This window comes from Pipistrellus kuhlii, unplaced genomic scaffold (genome assembly GCF_014108245.1).
Source record: "Pipistrellus kuhlii isolate mPipKuh1 unplaced genomic scaffold, mPipKuh1.p scaffold_m20_p_25, whole genome shotgun sequence".
Lineage (NCBI taxonomy): Eukaryota > Metazoa > Chordata > Mammalia > Chiroptera > Vespertilionidae > Pipistrellus > Pipistrellus kuhlii.
In genome coordinates, this window is record NW_023425524.1 from 1,240,277 (window position 1) to 1,255,289 (window position 15,013).

At 56.6% G+C, this 15,013-nt stretch overlaps 1 protein-coding gene across 1 annotated transcript; it reads left to right on the forward strand.

Annotated features, from left to right (window-relative positions):
* The first annotated feature begins 10,287 nt into the window (after positions 1–10,287).
* On the forward strand, positions 10,288–14,910 carry LOC118727634 (left-right determination factor 2-like). The gene is made up of 4 exons (XM_036453450.2): positions 10,288–10,596; positions 11,565–11,811; positions 11,942–12,184; positions 13,639–14,910. Exons 1-4 carry the CDS (start codon positions 10,347–10,349, stop codon positions 14,000–14,002), a joined length of 1,104 nt encoding a protein of 367 aa, XP_036309343.1. The 5' UTR covers positions 10,288–10,346; the 3' UTR covers positions 14,003–14,910.
* The last annotated feature ends 103 nt before the right edge of the window (positions 14,911–15,013 follow it).

The window sequence follows — 15,013 nt, forward strand, 5'->3', positions numbered from 1 at the left end:
TGTGCAAACCCTGAAGACGGCGCTCCGAGAGGGAAGCGGAGCGTCCAGGTGGATGGAGGTTTGGTACTTGGGCACATCAGAGGTTCTTTCACCCTGGGAGTCGGGCAGCCACGCCCAACGCATTTTCCCGCGGCGGCGGCTGCATGCTGTGCCCCGGAGCAGCGCCCCTTCCCTAATTGGCACCGCCGGGCCCTTCGGCTTCTCTCTCCCGCTGTGCCCTGCCTCGCTGGCCTGGACTGCGGTTCTGAAAGTGCTGCTTTCCTGTGACATGAGAGGCGGGAAGCAGGGAGGGTCACGCCGCCCGGAGGGCCGCCTCGCCAGCCTCCCAGCGGCTGTCGGTCCAGCGCTGGCGGGTCCGTGGGCTTCTGCAGCGGATCCGAGTCACGTGATGACACTTGGATCTGAGAGTTCGGCCTTTCTCCTTCCCCGGTTTCTGGGGCTGATACTGAGATTCCTCTTAACGTTTCTTATTCCAGTGGGAGTTCAATAGGTGAATGTGCTCAGATTACCACCTAAACCAGCACCTGATGGTGGGTTTTCAAGATTAAAAGTGCCCCCCCCCCCAGCCCTAGCTGGTTTTGCTCAGTGGGTAGAGCGTGGGCCTGGGGACTGGAAGGTCCCAGGTTCGATTCCGGTCAAGGGCATGTACACTGGTTGCGGGCACATCCCCGGTAGTGGGTGTGCAGGGGGCAGCTGGTCGATGCTTCTCTCTCATCGATGTTTCTAGCTCTCTATCTCTCTCCCTTCCTCTCTGTAAAAGAATCAATAAAAATATATTTTTAAAAAAATCTGGTTTAAGGGCACATGTCCAAATGCGCAGTGGGGGGCGTGCAGGAGACAGCCGGTCCATGATTCTGTCTCATCATTGATGTTTCTATCTCCTTACTCTCTGAAATTAATACAAAAAATGCATTTTTTAAAAAGTGCCTCCCAGATGAAGGTTGCTGAGGAAAATTGACTGGGACAGAGTATTTAACAAAAGGAAACCTGAGAGCAATTAAAGTGCAGCTCGAACGGCAGTTCTGTAGGAAGGGATTGCGTTACCACCTGCCAACCCTGAGAAAAACGCTTTTCCAATTTCCTGGAGAAAGTCAGGCCCTTCCTGCTGCCGGCAGAGGGCGCCGAGCGCTCAGAAACTGAGCAGGAGCCGGAGGGGGAACCCGGACCGCTGCTCGGAAGGTGGCTCCCTCCCTGCCAGCAGCCATGGGGCGGCCCCGCACCCGCCTCCGCCAGGGTAAGTGGCGGGCAGCTGGCGGGGTGCAGCTGGCCTGAACTTGACCGGGTTCTATCCTTTCTGATTCCTGCGTTCTCGTGTGTCGCTCCAGCTCTCCGCTCTGCCAGGCGTGAATAAATCATGTAGAGGCTGTGCAGCCCTTCCAAAGAATTCCTTCTCAACAAACAGCTCCTTTCTAAGCGTCTGCTGTTGTTTTCTGAGGGGTTTGGGTCTCCAGGAGACGGGGGTCGGATGCCCGGGCGCCCTGCAGCCTGACACGGGCTGGGCGGGGGCGGGGGGGGGTGCCTTGCAGGAGGGTTTTTTATTTTATTTTTTATTTATATATATATTATTTTTTACAGAGAGGAAGAGAGAGAAACATCGATGAGAGAGAATCATCGACCAGCTGCCTCCTGCACACCCCCTACTGGGGATGTGCCCGCAACCAAGGTACATGCCCTTGACCAGAATCGAACCCGGGACCCTTCAGTCCGCAGGCCGACGCTCTATCCACTGAGGCACACCGGCCTCCGCCCCCCTCTTTTTTCTTTTTTCTGCTTTCCCCCTTGAGCCCCAGCCCTGATGCCCATCTCCCCACACACAGCAGGCACCGTTCTCTTGTAACCATTCTTTACTGCGGTAAAATACACATCCTATAACATGTACTATTTTTAAACATGTAAATAACCGCAGTTACGTGCATTCATACGTGTGCACACCGGACCTCCGTCCATCTCCGGAACTTTCTCATCTTCCCAAACTGAAACTCTATCCCCGGTGACACACTAACTCCGCCTGCCCTCCTCCACCCCCTGGTAGCCGCCGTTCTACCCCCTGTCCCTGAGTGTGCCGGCTCCAGGGAGCTCATGTAAAGTGGGATCACAAAACACTCGTCCTTCCGTGACTGGCTTCATGTCTTCCAGGCGCATCCATGTCGTGGCATGTGCCCGAATTTCCAACTGTTTTAAGGCCGAGTCAATAGTGCATTGCGTGTGTATGCCGTGTTCTGCTTATCCATAAGGATTATCTTTCAAAATGCAAATCAGATCAGTTTTCTTTTTTGGTTAACACCCCTCGGTGGCTTCCCCTGGCTCTCGGAGTCAGAGCCTTAAGGTGGCCTGGGCACTAACTGGTGTGGCTCAGTGGATAGAGCGTCGGCCTGCGGTCCCAGGTTCGATTCCGGTCAAGGGCATGGACCTTGGTTGTGGGCACCTCCCCAGGAGGAGGTGTGCAGGAGGCAGCTGATCGACGTTTCTCTCTCATTGATGTTTCTAGTTCTCTATCCCTCTCCCTTCCTCTCTGTAAAAATCAATTTTATATATATATATATATATATATATATATATATATATATATATATATATATATATTTTATAAAGGTGGCCTGGGACCCCCTCCCCAGCCCCCACCTTCACCCTCTGCACTCCAGCCAGCCCACTGCTTCCTGACCCAGAACAGCCAAGCCCTCCGGTCTCAGCCCCACACAGGCCCCTCCCTCTGCCTGGGACCGCCTTCCCCATGGCCTCCGGTGCCGGTTCACTCTCAGCCCAGACCGGCCTCCTCCCCGAGGCCTCCCAGTCACCCTCGTTCATTGCTCGGCTTCCTCCCTTCCGTGTTATCTGGCTTCCTGGTGGCTTGTTTACCTTCTGTCTCCTCCCCCCGGGGCCTGGCCACCTGGGCCACCAGGCGCCGGGTGATGTGGCCTGGAATGTCACTAGCTCACTCGTCCTAAATGCTCCTTTAAAAAGATTCCTGTGCCCCGACCGGTTTGGCTCAGTGGATAGAGCGTCAGCCTGCGGACTGAAGGGTCCCGGGTTCGATTCCGGTCAAGGGCATGGACCTTGGTTACGGGCACATCCCCAGTAGGGGGTGTGCAAGGAGGCAGCTGGTCGATGGTTTTCTCTCTCATCAATGTTTCTAACTCTCTATCCCTCTCCCTTCCTCTCTGTAAAAAAATCAATAAAAATCTATTAAAAAAAAAAAAAGAAATTACCTCTCCGAATGTGCCAATGTGTCCTGCAGCCGAGCCCTGGAGATTAGAGAAGGTGACCAGATGTCCCGCTTTTGGCGGGACAGTCCCGATTTCTCTCAATGAGAGAGAAACATCAGTCAGCTGCCTCCTGCCCCCCCCCCCCCCACTAGGGATATGCCCACAACCAAGGTACATGCGCTTGACCGGAATCGAACCTGGGACCCTTCAGTCTGGGGACGCCGGGGCCTATAGCTCTTCCCACCAAAACATCTTCCCAGAGTTTGCAGCCATCACGCTGCTCCCAGGTTCCCCGTGATGTATGAGGTTAAAAATCCAGCTGCCCCAGCCAAGAGGAACCACACAGTTCACTGCAATGGTCCTGGGGGGTGTCCTGGGACAAAGTATGACGTCAGGGCGAAGCTAAGGTGATCTGAACAAGTACACAGTTTACTTATTGATAATGTATTCCCTCTGGTGCAGTGACGGTAATAGAAGTGCCAGACTAATGGAAGCCATTGATAATAGGGAGGATTGAGTGGGATATACCGGTATCGGAACCAGCTAGACTGTCTGCAGCCTTTCTGTAAATATGAAACTGTCCTAAATGTGTTTAAAAAGCAGCAACAAAAAGGCTACACTATAAAGTCACAAATATTTCAGAATGTATAGGGGAGTGATATATATATATATATATATATCCAATATATACACACACACACACACACACACACACACACACACACAGGATGTCCCCCCAAAATGTATGCACACTTCAACAGCCGATAGCTCCATTTTGAAAACGAAATGTATTTTATTTTTATTTTTTAAAAAATATAGTTTATTGATTTTTTTACAGAGAGGAAGGGAGAGAGATAGAGAGCCAGAAACATGGATGAGAGAGAAACATCCATCAGTTGCCTCCTGCACACCCCCCACTGGGGATGTGCCCGCAACCAAGGTACATGCCCTTGACCGGAATTCAACCTGGGACCCTTCAGTCCGCAGGCCGACACTCCATCCACTGAGCCAAACCAGTTGGGGCTGGCTTTTCTTTTAAATCCTTCTTTGCTGTTTGATTGTGTGCAATAGATGTATCTTTGTGTGTTTTTAAAAAATATATTTTATTGATTTTGTACAGAGAGGAAGGGAGAGAGATAGAGAATTAGAAACATCGATGAGAGAGTCATCAATCAGCTGCCTCTTGCACACACCCTACTGGGGATGTGCCCGCAACCAGGGTACATGCCCTTGACTGGAATCGAACCCAGGACTTTTCAGTCCCCAAGCCGACGCTCTATCCATTGAGCCAAACCGGCTAGACGTATCTTTGAACACACACATATACACACTCACAGCCTCCGGAAAAGCCATCGCTCCCTCCAGGAGCCTGGGGAGAGCCCAGAGACCAGGAGGCAGGACAAATGCTGGAGGCCGGCTGCCGCTGCAGCGCAGAGGGGAGCAGACTGTTTGCCGGAGGTGTGGGGGCTGCGCGGGGGCCGGAGCATCACGTTCCCGGAGGGCCCTGCAGGGAGGGGGCCACGCTGCCCGCAGCGGCTTCTCACCTGGGCCGGCCCCACGGCAAAAGCTCGTTTCCTCTCCGCCAGCTGCGCGCGGGGCCGCGTCGATAAAGCGCTTAAGTTTGCGCGAAGAGGATCCGTCCCAGCGGGAGAGCGCTAATCCCGCTGGCTTTCAGATGGCTCCACGCTCCTGGTTCTGTGCGTTGTTGATTCTGCCCGCCTTTCCAATTACCTCTCCGAATGTGCCAATGTGTCGTCCCGCCGAGCCCTGGAGATTAGAGAAGGTGACCAGACGTCCCGCTTTTGGCGGGACAGTCCCGATTTCTGACAATGTGTCCCGTGTCCCACGGCGTTTTTATAAAAAAAAAAAGTCCCGATTTTTGGAAAGAATAAAAAAGGGACCTTTTAAAAACTCCTCGGGACAAATTGTTAAAACTCGGGACATCTGGTCACCTTAGATTAGAAAGGAGGGGAATGGCCCTCATTATCCAGCCCATCACCCGCCTGCCGCTGATGGTGCTCTCTCTCCTGGGTTGTTTGCAGCTCTGGCTCCACAAAGATGAGCTTGGTACCTGCAGCCGAGAAAACAGGTTTCAATCCGGGCCTTTAAGGGTTTGCCCTCGCTGAAACCAGTGTGGCTCAGTGGATAGAGCATCGGCCTGCGGACTGAAAGGTCCCAGGTTCGATTCCTGTCAAGGGTATGTGCATTGGTTGCAGGCACATCCCCAGTGGGAGGTGTGCAGGAGGCAGCTGATGGATGTTTCTAGCTCTCTATCCCTCTCCCTTCCTCTCTGCGAAAGATCAATAAAATATATGGGGGGGAGGGGGAATTTGCCATCTGGCCCGGCCAGCATGACTCAGTGGCTGAGTGTCAACCTGTGAACCAGGAGGTCAGAGTTCGATTCCCAGTCAGGGCACAGGCCCGGGTTACAGGCTCGATGCCCAGTGTGGGGCGTGCAGGAGGCAGCCGATCCATAGTTCTCTCTCATCACGGATGTTTCTATGATCTCTCTCCCACTCCCTTCCTCTCTGACATCAATGAAAATATATTTGTTTTTTAAGAAATTTCCATCTAGAACAGGGTGGTCCCCAGGGTGGGGCGTGCAGGAGGCAGCCGGTCCCTGATTCTCTCATCATGGATGTTTCTATCTCCCTCTCCCTTCCTCTCTGAAATCAATAAAAAATATCTTAAAAGGTATCTCTGGGGGGCGGGGGGGGTCTTCACCACATTAAAAATCCCTAACAACGTGGGCTTGTAAACAGTATGGGCCCCGCTTTGAGGTCAGAAGAGGTTTGTCTGCTTTTCAAGCCCGTCCTGACCCCGAGACTGACCGACCAAGATTGACCGACCGTCCAGACTTTGCACCCAGATCCACAGCCAGAGTGGAGAGGCCGGTCCCTCTCTGCATGACAAAGGCCAGCTGCCTCCTCCCTGGGAAGGGGCCCTCAGGGGGAAAAGCGCCCCAATCCACACTCCTGGCCTTCCTCTGGCCGCTGGCTAATTGCCCAATTATTTTATATCCCCCTGAGGCCGCCCGGAATCCACATTTGGGGCGGGGAGCCTGTGTCCGGGGAGCCACAGGGGTCCGGGGATTTGTCGTGTCTGTCTGCTTCTTGGCCTCCCCTGCCCTGCCCTGCCCTGCCCAGCCCAGCCCTGCCCCACCCCAGCCGGCCTGGCTTTGGGGGTGAGGAGACTGACCTGGAAACAGCTTGGGGTGTAGGAGGAATTTAGGGGAGACTAGGCTTTCTGCAGACACCCATCCAGGGTGTGAGTTTGGGGACACCCTCACATTTCAGCCTCCGTCGTCTTAGCTCTAACCATGGGTGGGGGAGCCAGGACCATGTCCTGATGGCCCATTTCAGCTCTGATTCTACAAAGAACCCATCATCTGCGCAGTAATCCTCCCCGACAGTGGTGGCTAGCTTCTCAGGGCAGGGGAACAGCGTAGAGAGGAAACCAGTGTTTCCATCGGCTCACCGGGAGAGACACGTTCAATTCCTACGGCGTATCCCCGGTCACAACCCCCCCAAAAAAACTTCTAAATAAAGACCCCAAACACTTCCTTTTTCTAAAAAAATAAAATAAAAATAAATATATATATATTTCTCTCTCCCTCTCCCTTCCTCTCTGAAATCAAGATTTCAGAGAGGGAGGGAGAGGGAGAGAGAGAGAAACATCCATGATGAGAGAGAACCATGGGTCGGCTGCCTCCTGCAGGTCCCCACTGGGGATGGAACCCACAACCCTGGAGCCCTTCAGCCCGCAGGCCGACGCTCTATCCACTGAGCCACACCGGTTTCGGCAAAAATATATATTTTTTGAAATCTCAAAGTGGGGGGGAGTGAGGGGGACCAGAGAATCCTGTGGGGACGGACCCTCCCCTCCACCCTGTGCTCTGGAGAAGGAGGTGCCTGTGCAGCGGGTCAGTCACTCCCAGGGCCGAGGGGCTCCTGGCCGCTGGGGACTCCCGTGGGCCCTGAGCTCCCGGCATCTCCTCGGGGGGGGGTGGAGCCCCAGCCCCAGAGGCCTGCGCCCCCCGCCCCCCTCCGCCCGGTGAGGGCAGGTCCCTGCGGAAGCCGGCACAGACCCCAGGGAGCTCCAGGGGCCTAGCTGCTGGGGCCGTCGAGGGGCCATGCTGGCGAGCGCGGCCTGGGTGTCAGATCCTGGGCACCCCCTGGCCGGTGATAAGCCACGGGGCTTCCTCTCCGGCGGGGGCTTTGCATATTTATGGAACACCAGCCTGGGACAGCGCCCGGGCCCTGGGTCGCCTGTCAATGGGATGCTTCTGCACCTTTTGGCCAGGCTCGAGGCCCAAATGTTTGCACCCATAAGTCCTTTCCCGCTAATCATCACCTCCGAAGAAAAGCATTGGCCGCCTTTTGAAGAATCCTACGCTTGTCACAGAGAGAGAGAGAGAGAGAGAGAGAGAGAGAGCGAGCAGAAGGGCCTGTTTGAGCCCCATGATGGGCTCTGAGTTCCTCCTTTAAAAAAAAATATATATATATACATATATATATATATATATATATATATATATATATATATATATTGATTTTTACAGAGGAAGAGAGAGGGATAGAGAGTCATTGATCAGCTGCCTCTTGCACACTCCCCACTGGGTACTTGCACACTCCCAACCAAGGAACTTGCCCTGGACTGGGATTGAACCTGGGAGCATCTGCAGGCCGACGCTCTATCCACTGAGCAACACCGGTTTCGGCCTGAGTTATTCCTTGTTACACAGATTCCCTGGAAACAGAGGAGGGGAAGGAGGGGGCAGCGGCGGGCAGGGGAGGTCACCATCCATTCTGTCTCCCCCTTGAGGTCCCGCTCTTGGGCTCAGCTGTCAGCATTCCTCAGTCTTCTCTTCCCTTGTCCCACCTGGTATTTGTTAGGATCCGTGACCTTCGCTCCAGACAACCCTAGCTCTGGAGCTTCCAAGCGGGGTGGCCCTGGGTGAGTTAGGGAAGGGTTCGTGCCTCAGTTTCTTCATCTAGGAAATGGGTACGATAATGGCCCACGGTGAGGAGAAAGAGTTAAAGTATGTAAGATGCTCAATACTGGGCACAGAACTGTTGGCCACGATGACTTACCGGTATTAATAATATTATTATTTTTTAATATATTTTATTGATTTTTTACAGAGAGGAAGGGAGAGGGATAGAGAGCTAGAAACATCGATGAGAGAGGAACATCAACCAGCTGCCTCCTGCACACCCCCCACTGGGGGATGTGCCCGCAACCAAGGTACATGCTCTTGATCGGAATCGAACCCGGGACCTTTCAGTCCGCAGGCCGACGCTCTATCCACTGAGCCACACAGGTTTCGGCGGTGTTAATATTATTTCTCCCTGTCCACAGTTTCATTCTCCCCCCCACCCCTCCGCCCCCAAATATATTAATTTTTTAAAATATATTTTATTGATTTTTTTACAGAAAGGAAGGGAGAGAGATAGAGAGCCAGAAACATCGATGAGAGAGAAACATGGAGCAGCTGCCTCCTGCACGCCCCCCATTGGGGATGTGCCCGCAACCAAGGCACATGCCCTTGCCCGGAATCGAACCCGGGACCCCTCAGTCCACAGGCTGACGCTCTATCCACTGAGCCAAGTCGGTTTCGGCCAGATAATGTAGTGGCGGGGCAGGTGACAAGGACGGCGAACACCGGGCCAGGCCTCTTACACATGCTTATCCATTCACTCTTCCCACTGGCCCTCTGCGGGAGTCCCCGTGACCATTGCCCTCCTCCAGAGGAGCAGACACCGGAGCGCTGAGTAGTTAAGGAACTCGCCATCAGGTCCAACAGCCAGCGGGCAGCATAGCAGAGCCCAGCCGGCCCAAGATGTGCGTTTGAGCCCGGCCGGCGTTGCTCAGTGGTTAGCGTCAACCCCTGAACCAGGGGTTCACCGTTCGATTCCCGGTCAGGGCACATCCCCCGTGTGGGGCGTGCAGGAGGCAGCCGATCCATGATTCTCTCTCATCATGGATGTTTCTCTCTCTCTCTCTCCCTCTTCATTCCTTCCTGATATCCATTAAAACATACAATACATAAAAGCAAACGTTGGTTAAAAAAAAAAAATGTGTGTGTGGCCAAAACCGGTGTGGCTCAGTGGATAGAGCATCGGTCTGCAGACTGAAGGGTCCCGGGTTCCATGCCTGTCAACCTTGGTTGCAGGCACATCCCCAGTGGGGGGTGTGCAGGAGGCAGCCGATGGATGTTTCTCTCTCATCGATGTTTCTAAATCTCTATCCCTCTCCCTTTCTCTCTGTGTAAGATCAATAAAACATATTAAAACAAACCAAAAAATTGTGTGTGAGGAGGCACAGGGATTCCCGCCCACCCCAGCACCAATGACTCTGGACAGGGTTCTGGGCAGCCCTGGCCTCTGCTTTCCAGGTTCTGCCCATGATTGGTACCTGGGCTCAAGCTGAGTGCGGGTGGTGGGGCCCTCGGCCAGGCTCCCTGCACGGTGCTCTGCCCAGAAGGTGCCCTGCCTGCGGGGCCTCGCCCTCGGTGGCAGTGTGACCGCAAAGACACTGCCACAATCTCGGTCCCTGGCTCTTCCCGGGAGCCGAGCTGCCAGATCCCTGTCCCGACAGCATCCAGCCTCCTTCCGTCACAGGGCGGACGCGATCCCCTGAGAGGGGGGATGGAGATGGAGGGAGAAGGCAGGGCTGCTGTGAGCGGGCAGGGGTCAGGTGTGTCCCCGAGTCCCTCCCAGCGGGCACAGCTACCCCAGGCTGGTCTCCAGGGAAGAGACATGAGCGTCTGGGCTGGCTGGTGGCCTCACCTTTCCCCAGCAGCGTGGACTGGCTTTTCCATGGACAAGGAGGACTGGGAGAGGGCCAGCACAATTCAGCAGGCACTAAAGCTATCACTGAGCCGCCAGACAGCCGCGGCCAGAAGCCCAAGCCAGGGTTCAGACGGCCTTTGTGCCCTTTGCAGACAGCCCCTCCTCAGGCCCAGGGCCCTGTCTGGCCCAGGAGCTCCCAGGAGGGCGAGGGGTGTGACCTCCCTCCCTCCCTCCCTCTCCCCACCCGGGCCCAGCCCAGGGCTGGCTATAAAGCCGGCCCCGCTGCTGGGACCCTCCCGGAGCCTCGTCAGGGGACACAGCCGCTCTGCCCGTCCTCCCAAGTGGCAGCATGAGGGCCCTGTGGCTGTGCTGGGCGCTGGGAGCGCTGGGCCTGGCCCGGCCCGGGGCGGCCGTGACCGAGGAGCAGGTCCTGGGCAGCCTGCTGCAGCAGCTGCAGCTGAGCGAGCCGCCCGCACCGGGCCAGCGGGACGCGGGGCGGCCGGTGCCCCCTGCCCACGTGCGGGCCCAGTACGTGGCCCTGCTGCAGCGCGGCCACGGCGTGCCCTCCCGGGGGAAGCGGTTCAGCCAGAACTTCCGAGGTGAGGCCCTCCCTGCTCCTGGCCCCTGTGTGTGCGTGTGCATGCATGTGTGCGTGTGTGTGCATGCATGTCTGTGCGTGTGTGTGTGTGTGCTAAGACTGGATGTGCCCATCTGGGAAGGCTGCCTGGGGCCCCTTTCTGGGCCTGAGACTCACCCCACTGGTGCCCCTAGACAGACCCAAGTGCCCCAAGGTGAGAATTCTGACCCTCAACCTCTCAGCTGGCCCGTTCGTTAGCTCGGGGCGCGGAGCTGTTCCTTCCTGTGGGTGATGGATGGAGATGGGTACAGAGGAGGCCCTGGTCCCAGGGCAGCGAGGGGGACCAGGGACTGTAAGGAGGGCGGGTCTCTGCGCTGAGGTCCCCACCCAGCGTGCCGGGCTGGCCCCTGCCAAAGCCAAGGCCTCGGAGAGGAATAGGGTGGAAGGAGGGAGCTGGTGGGGGTGGTGGTGGGGATGGGGGAGCCCAGGCTCGGCTCAGAGGCCTGGGTGAGGCTGGGGCTCCTTGGGGTCCGTTTTCGCATGGCCACCAATGGCCTGTCCTTGAGCACGTGGCTTGCAAATCACCCCCTTGACCCTGTTTGGTTCTTTGTACCCGTGACCGAGTCTGCCCTCCCTGCCAGTGCTGGGAACATGCCAGTGGGTTGCTGTGAGGGGGTATGGGGGGACCTGGCAGATCCTGTTAAGTGCAGTCACTCTGCTGTTAAGGGGCACAGGGGCCTGCATCCTACCCGCTCAGCCCCTGCCTCTGGGGCTGGGTTCACCCCTCCGCGCCCAGTGCCCTAAGGGGAGGATTCTGACCCTCCAGGCTCAGCGGACCCCAAAGCTCAGGGCCAGGGCTGCCCTTCCGGCTGTGGAGGTGGTTATAGGCCCCCAGGCCCCAGGGGGTTCTGCAGGTGACCGGGGAGACAGAATAGGGCTGTTCTCTGCCCCCCTGGCTGCTCCCCCGGCTGACGCTGCTGTGGTCCCCAGAGGTGGCCGGCCGGTTCCTGGTGTCCGAGGCCTCCACGCACCTGCTGGTGTTCGGCATGGAGCGGCGGCTGCCCCCCAACAGCGAGCTGGTGCAGGCCCAGCTGCGCCTCCTGCAGGAGCCGGTGCCCCCGGCCGCCCTCCGCCAGCACCAGCGCCTGGCCCCGCGCAGCGACCTGGCCCGCGTCTCCATCGAGTGGCTGCAGGTGCGGGCCGACGGCTCCAACCGCACCGCCCTCGTGGACTCCAGGTGAGGTGCCCGGGGTGCTGGGGGGGGACGGGAGGAGGGAAAGGGGAGGGCGGGAGGGGTGAGGGGAGAGGAATGGGAGGCGGGAGAGGTGTCCCCGGTCCCCAGCCCTCAGTCCCGGTGTCTGCCGCAGGCTGGTGTCCGTCCACGAGAGCGGCTGGAAGGCCTTCGACGTGACGGAGGCCGTGAGCTTCTGGCAGCAGCTGAGCCGGCCCCGGGAGCCGCTGCTGCTGCGGGTGTCGGTGCAGCGGGAGCACCTGGGCCCGCTGGCCTCCAGCGCCCACAGGCTGGTGCGCTTTGCCGCCCGGGGGCCGGCGGAGGGCGCGCAGGGCGAGCCCCAGCTGGAGCTGCACACGCTGGACCTCGGCCACTTCGGGTAGGTCCCGGGGGAGGAGGGGGCTGCCGGGTGGGCGAGCAGACAGCCCAGGAGGCAAGATATCCCCACTGCACGTGCGTTTCTAACGGTAGAACTTTGTATTCAACCATTTTATTGGCAAATACCTTCAGATATTTTCGATGGGCTTTTATGTTGTCACGCTGTCACACACATTATGCCAATCATCTAATTTCATTTTACCCTTTTCGACAATTAATTCTTTTTTTTTTTTTTAAATATGTTTTTATTGCCGAAATTGGCCTGGCTCAGTGGATAGAGCGTAAGCCTGTGGACTGAAAGGTCCCAGGTTCGATTCCGGTCAAGACATGCGCCTTGGTTTCGGGCACATCCCCAGTAGTGGGTGTGCAGGAGGCGGCTGATCGGTGACTCTCTCTCATGGATGTTTCTAACTCTCTATCCCTCTCTCTTCCTCTCTGTAAAAAAATCAATAAAATATATTTAAATAAATAAATGTTTTTATTGATTTTGAGAGAGAGAGGAAAGGAGAGGGAGAAAGAGATAGAAACATCTATGATGAGAGAGAAAAGCATCATCCATTGGCCGCCTCCTGCACGCCCCCTACTGGGGATCAAGCCTACAACCCAGGGAATGTGCCCTTGACCGGGAATCGAACCAATGACCTTCTGGTTCCTGGGTGGACACTCAGCCCCTGAGCCACACCCAGCCAGGCCCCCCTGATTAAGTCTTTGGAAACTTATTAGCATGATGCCAAGCTGAACAGCTTTCCCCTGACATCTTGGCTTCTTCAGGCAACAAGTTCTAGGCCTGTGGGATCACACAGCCTGCATTCCACGGAAGCCCTGCCTGTGACTGGCTTCAGGGCCTCTGGCCTGTCGCTTCACACGTTTATTAAAGTGTCCCAGTGTCCTCGGGGTCATAGGGGTAATGCTGGGCCTTCAGTAAGGTGTATGTCAGGATAAAGGCAGGTGCCAGCTGAGATAACATGTGAAGTCCTAGGTCAGTACCTAGCATACTAGGAGACCTTTATTTACTTTTTATTTATTTATTTATTTTTAAAATATATTTTATTGATTTTTTTACAGAGAGGAAGGGAGAGGGAGAGTGTTAGAAACATCGATGAGAGGGAAATATTGACCAGCTGCCTCCTGCACACACCCTGCTGGAGAGGTGCCCGCAACCAAGGTACATGCCCTTGACCGGAATGGAACCTGGGACCCTTGAGTCCACGGGCTGACGTTCTGTCCACTGAGACAAACCGGTTAGGGCACTAGGAGACCTTTAATAAACAACAGCTGATTTATATTTCAGATGTTTATTCATTCGCCCTTTACCACAAGCATCCAGCCTTTTTAACATCACAAGAGATAGATCACAAGTCTCCCTCCCAGATGCCCCACTGGGCCCTGCCCAGGGTCTCCTGACCTCAGCCCTCCCCACTGACCTCTGACCCCACCTCTCCTTGCCCCCCACAGAGCTCAGGGCAACTGTGACCCCGAGGCGCCCGTGACCGAGGGCACCCGCTGCTGCCGCCGGGAGACGTACATCGACCTGCAGGGGCTGACGTGGGCGCAGAACTGGGTGCTGGAGCCCCCGGGCTTCCTGGCCTACGAGTGCGTGGGCACCTGCCCGCAGCCCCCGGCCGCCCTGGCCGCCCGGTGGCCCTTCCTGGGCCCGCGGCAGTGCGTGGCCTCGGAGACCGCCCCGCTGCCCATGATCGTGAGCGTCCAGGAGGGCGGCCGGGCCAGCGCCCGGGTGGTCAGCCTGCCCGACATGCGGGTGCAGACGTGCAGCTGCGCCTCGGACGGGGCGCCCGTGCCCCGGAGGCTGGAGCCGTAGGCGCTGGGCAACGGGCCACGGGCCACGGAGGCTTCTGACCAAACACGTGCACCGAGGCAGGTGCTGATGGAGGTTTTACGTTTCTACTTAGCAAGTCACCCCTGCCCCGAATAGGGCCCCTAGTTTACCATTTCCGAGTGCTCTACCATTCCTTGTCCTCCTGAGCGTCCCCTAAGCACTTACGTGAGGAACTACTGCCACTTGTCGTTGCTGAGCAGGAGATCCTGGCTCCTCGCTAGCCAGCCGGGGTGGCTGAGCCCGGCCAGGCTGTTTGTTCTCTGGCAAATTCTCAACCGACTTTGGGACAACACACCCTGAGATAAGACCTGGGGGAAGAACTCGTTTACTCTATTACATGGTGAATGAAAACCAAACCCTAAAATCCCTCTGTGTCCTCTAGATAGGATGCCTAAAAATGAACCCCATCTCCCAAACGTGGAATCCTTTTGGACTTTTGTCAACATGCCTGGGTTCGCCCTGCCAGGGCGCTTGTAGGGGGGAGGAGGAGGGACTTCGGGGTCCCCAAGGGCGATGCATAGGGGAGCAGGACACCTGGGTTCTGGATAGAACAGGGCCCCAAGCTGTGACGCCATCGCCCTGGGGATCCCCCACACCCTCACCTCCCCTCTCCTCCGCCCCCCCTACTCCGCCTGCCCGCGCATACTTAGAGAACTTATCACCAGTTAGCACCACAAGCTTTTACGTTTTGTTATTATTATTATTTAGAAGGAAAAAAAACACACACAAAAATTGAATGTAGAGAACACACAGGAATAAAAGCGGTTTCACTCTGAATCCATGCATCTCCACCTGCAGCATCTAGCCATTCTCTGTTTTGAATGACTGCTCCACAGAGGAGGCGGGCGCACAGCACGATGCGACTGCGGATTGGTCCGCGCTCCGAGCTCCCGGCCGAGGATTGGCTGCCGGGGCGGGCGCGGGGCGTGGCCACGTAGCCTGGGGCGTGGTCACGTGGCCCTGCGCGAGGCTGTGAGTGCGCGCGGAGGGTGT

Coding starts and splice junctions, on each gene's coding strand:
- LOC118727634 (XM_036453450.2), top strand. CDS start 10,347: ATGAGGGCCCTGTGGCTGTGCTGGGCGCTGGGAGCGCTGGGCCTGGCC. Junction 11,812..11,941: donor ACCGCCCTCGTGGACTCCAG/GTGAGGTGCCCG, acceptor TGTCTGCCGCAG/GCTGGTGTCCGTCCACGAGA. Junction 12,185..13,638: donor CTGGACCTCGGCCACTTCGG/GTAGGTCCCGGG, acceptor TGCCCCCCACAG/AGCTCAGGGCAACTGTGACC.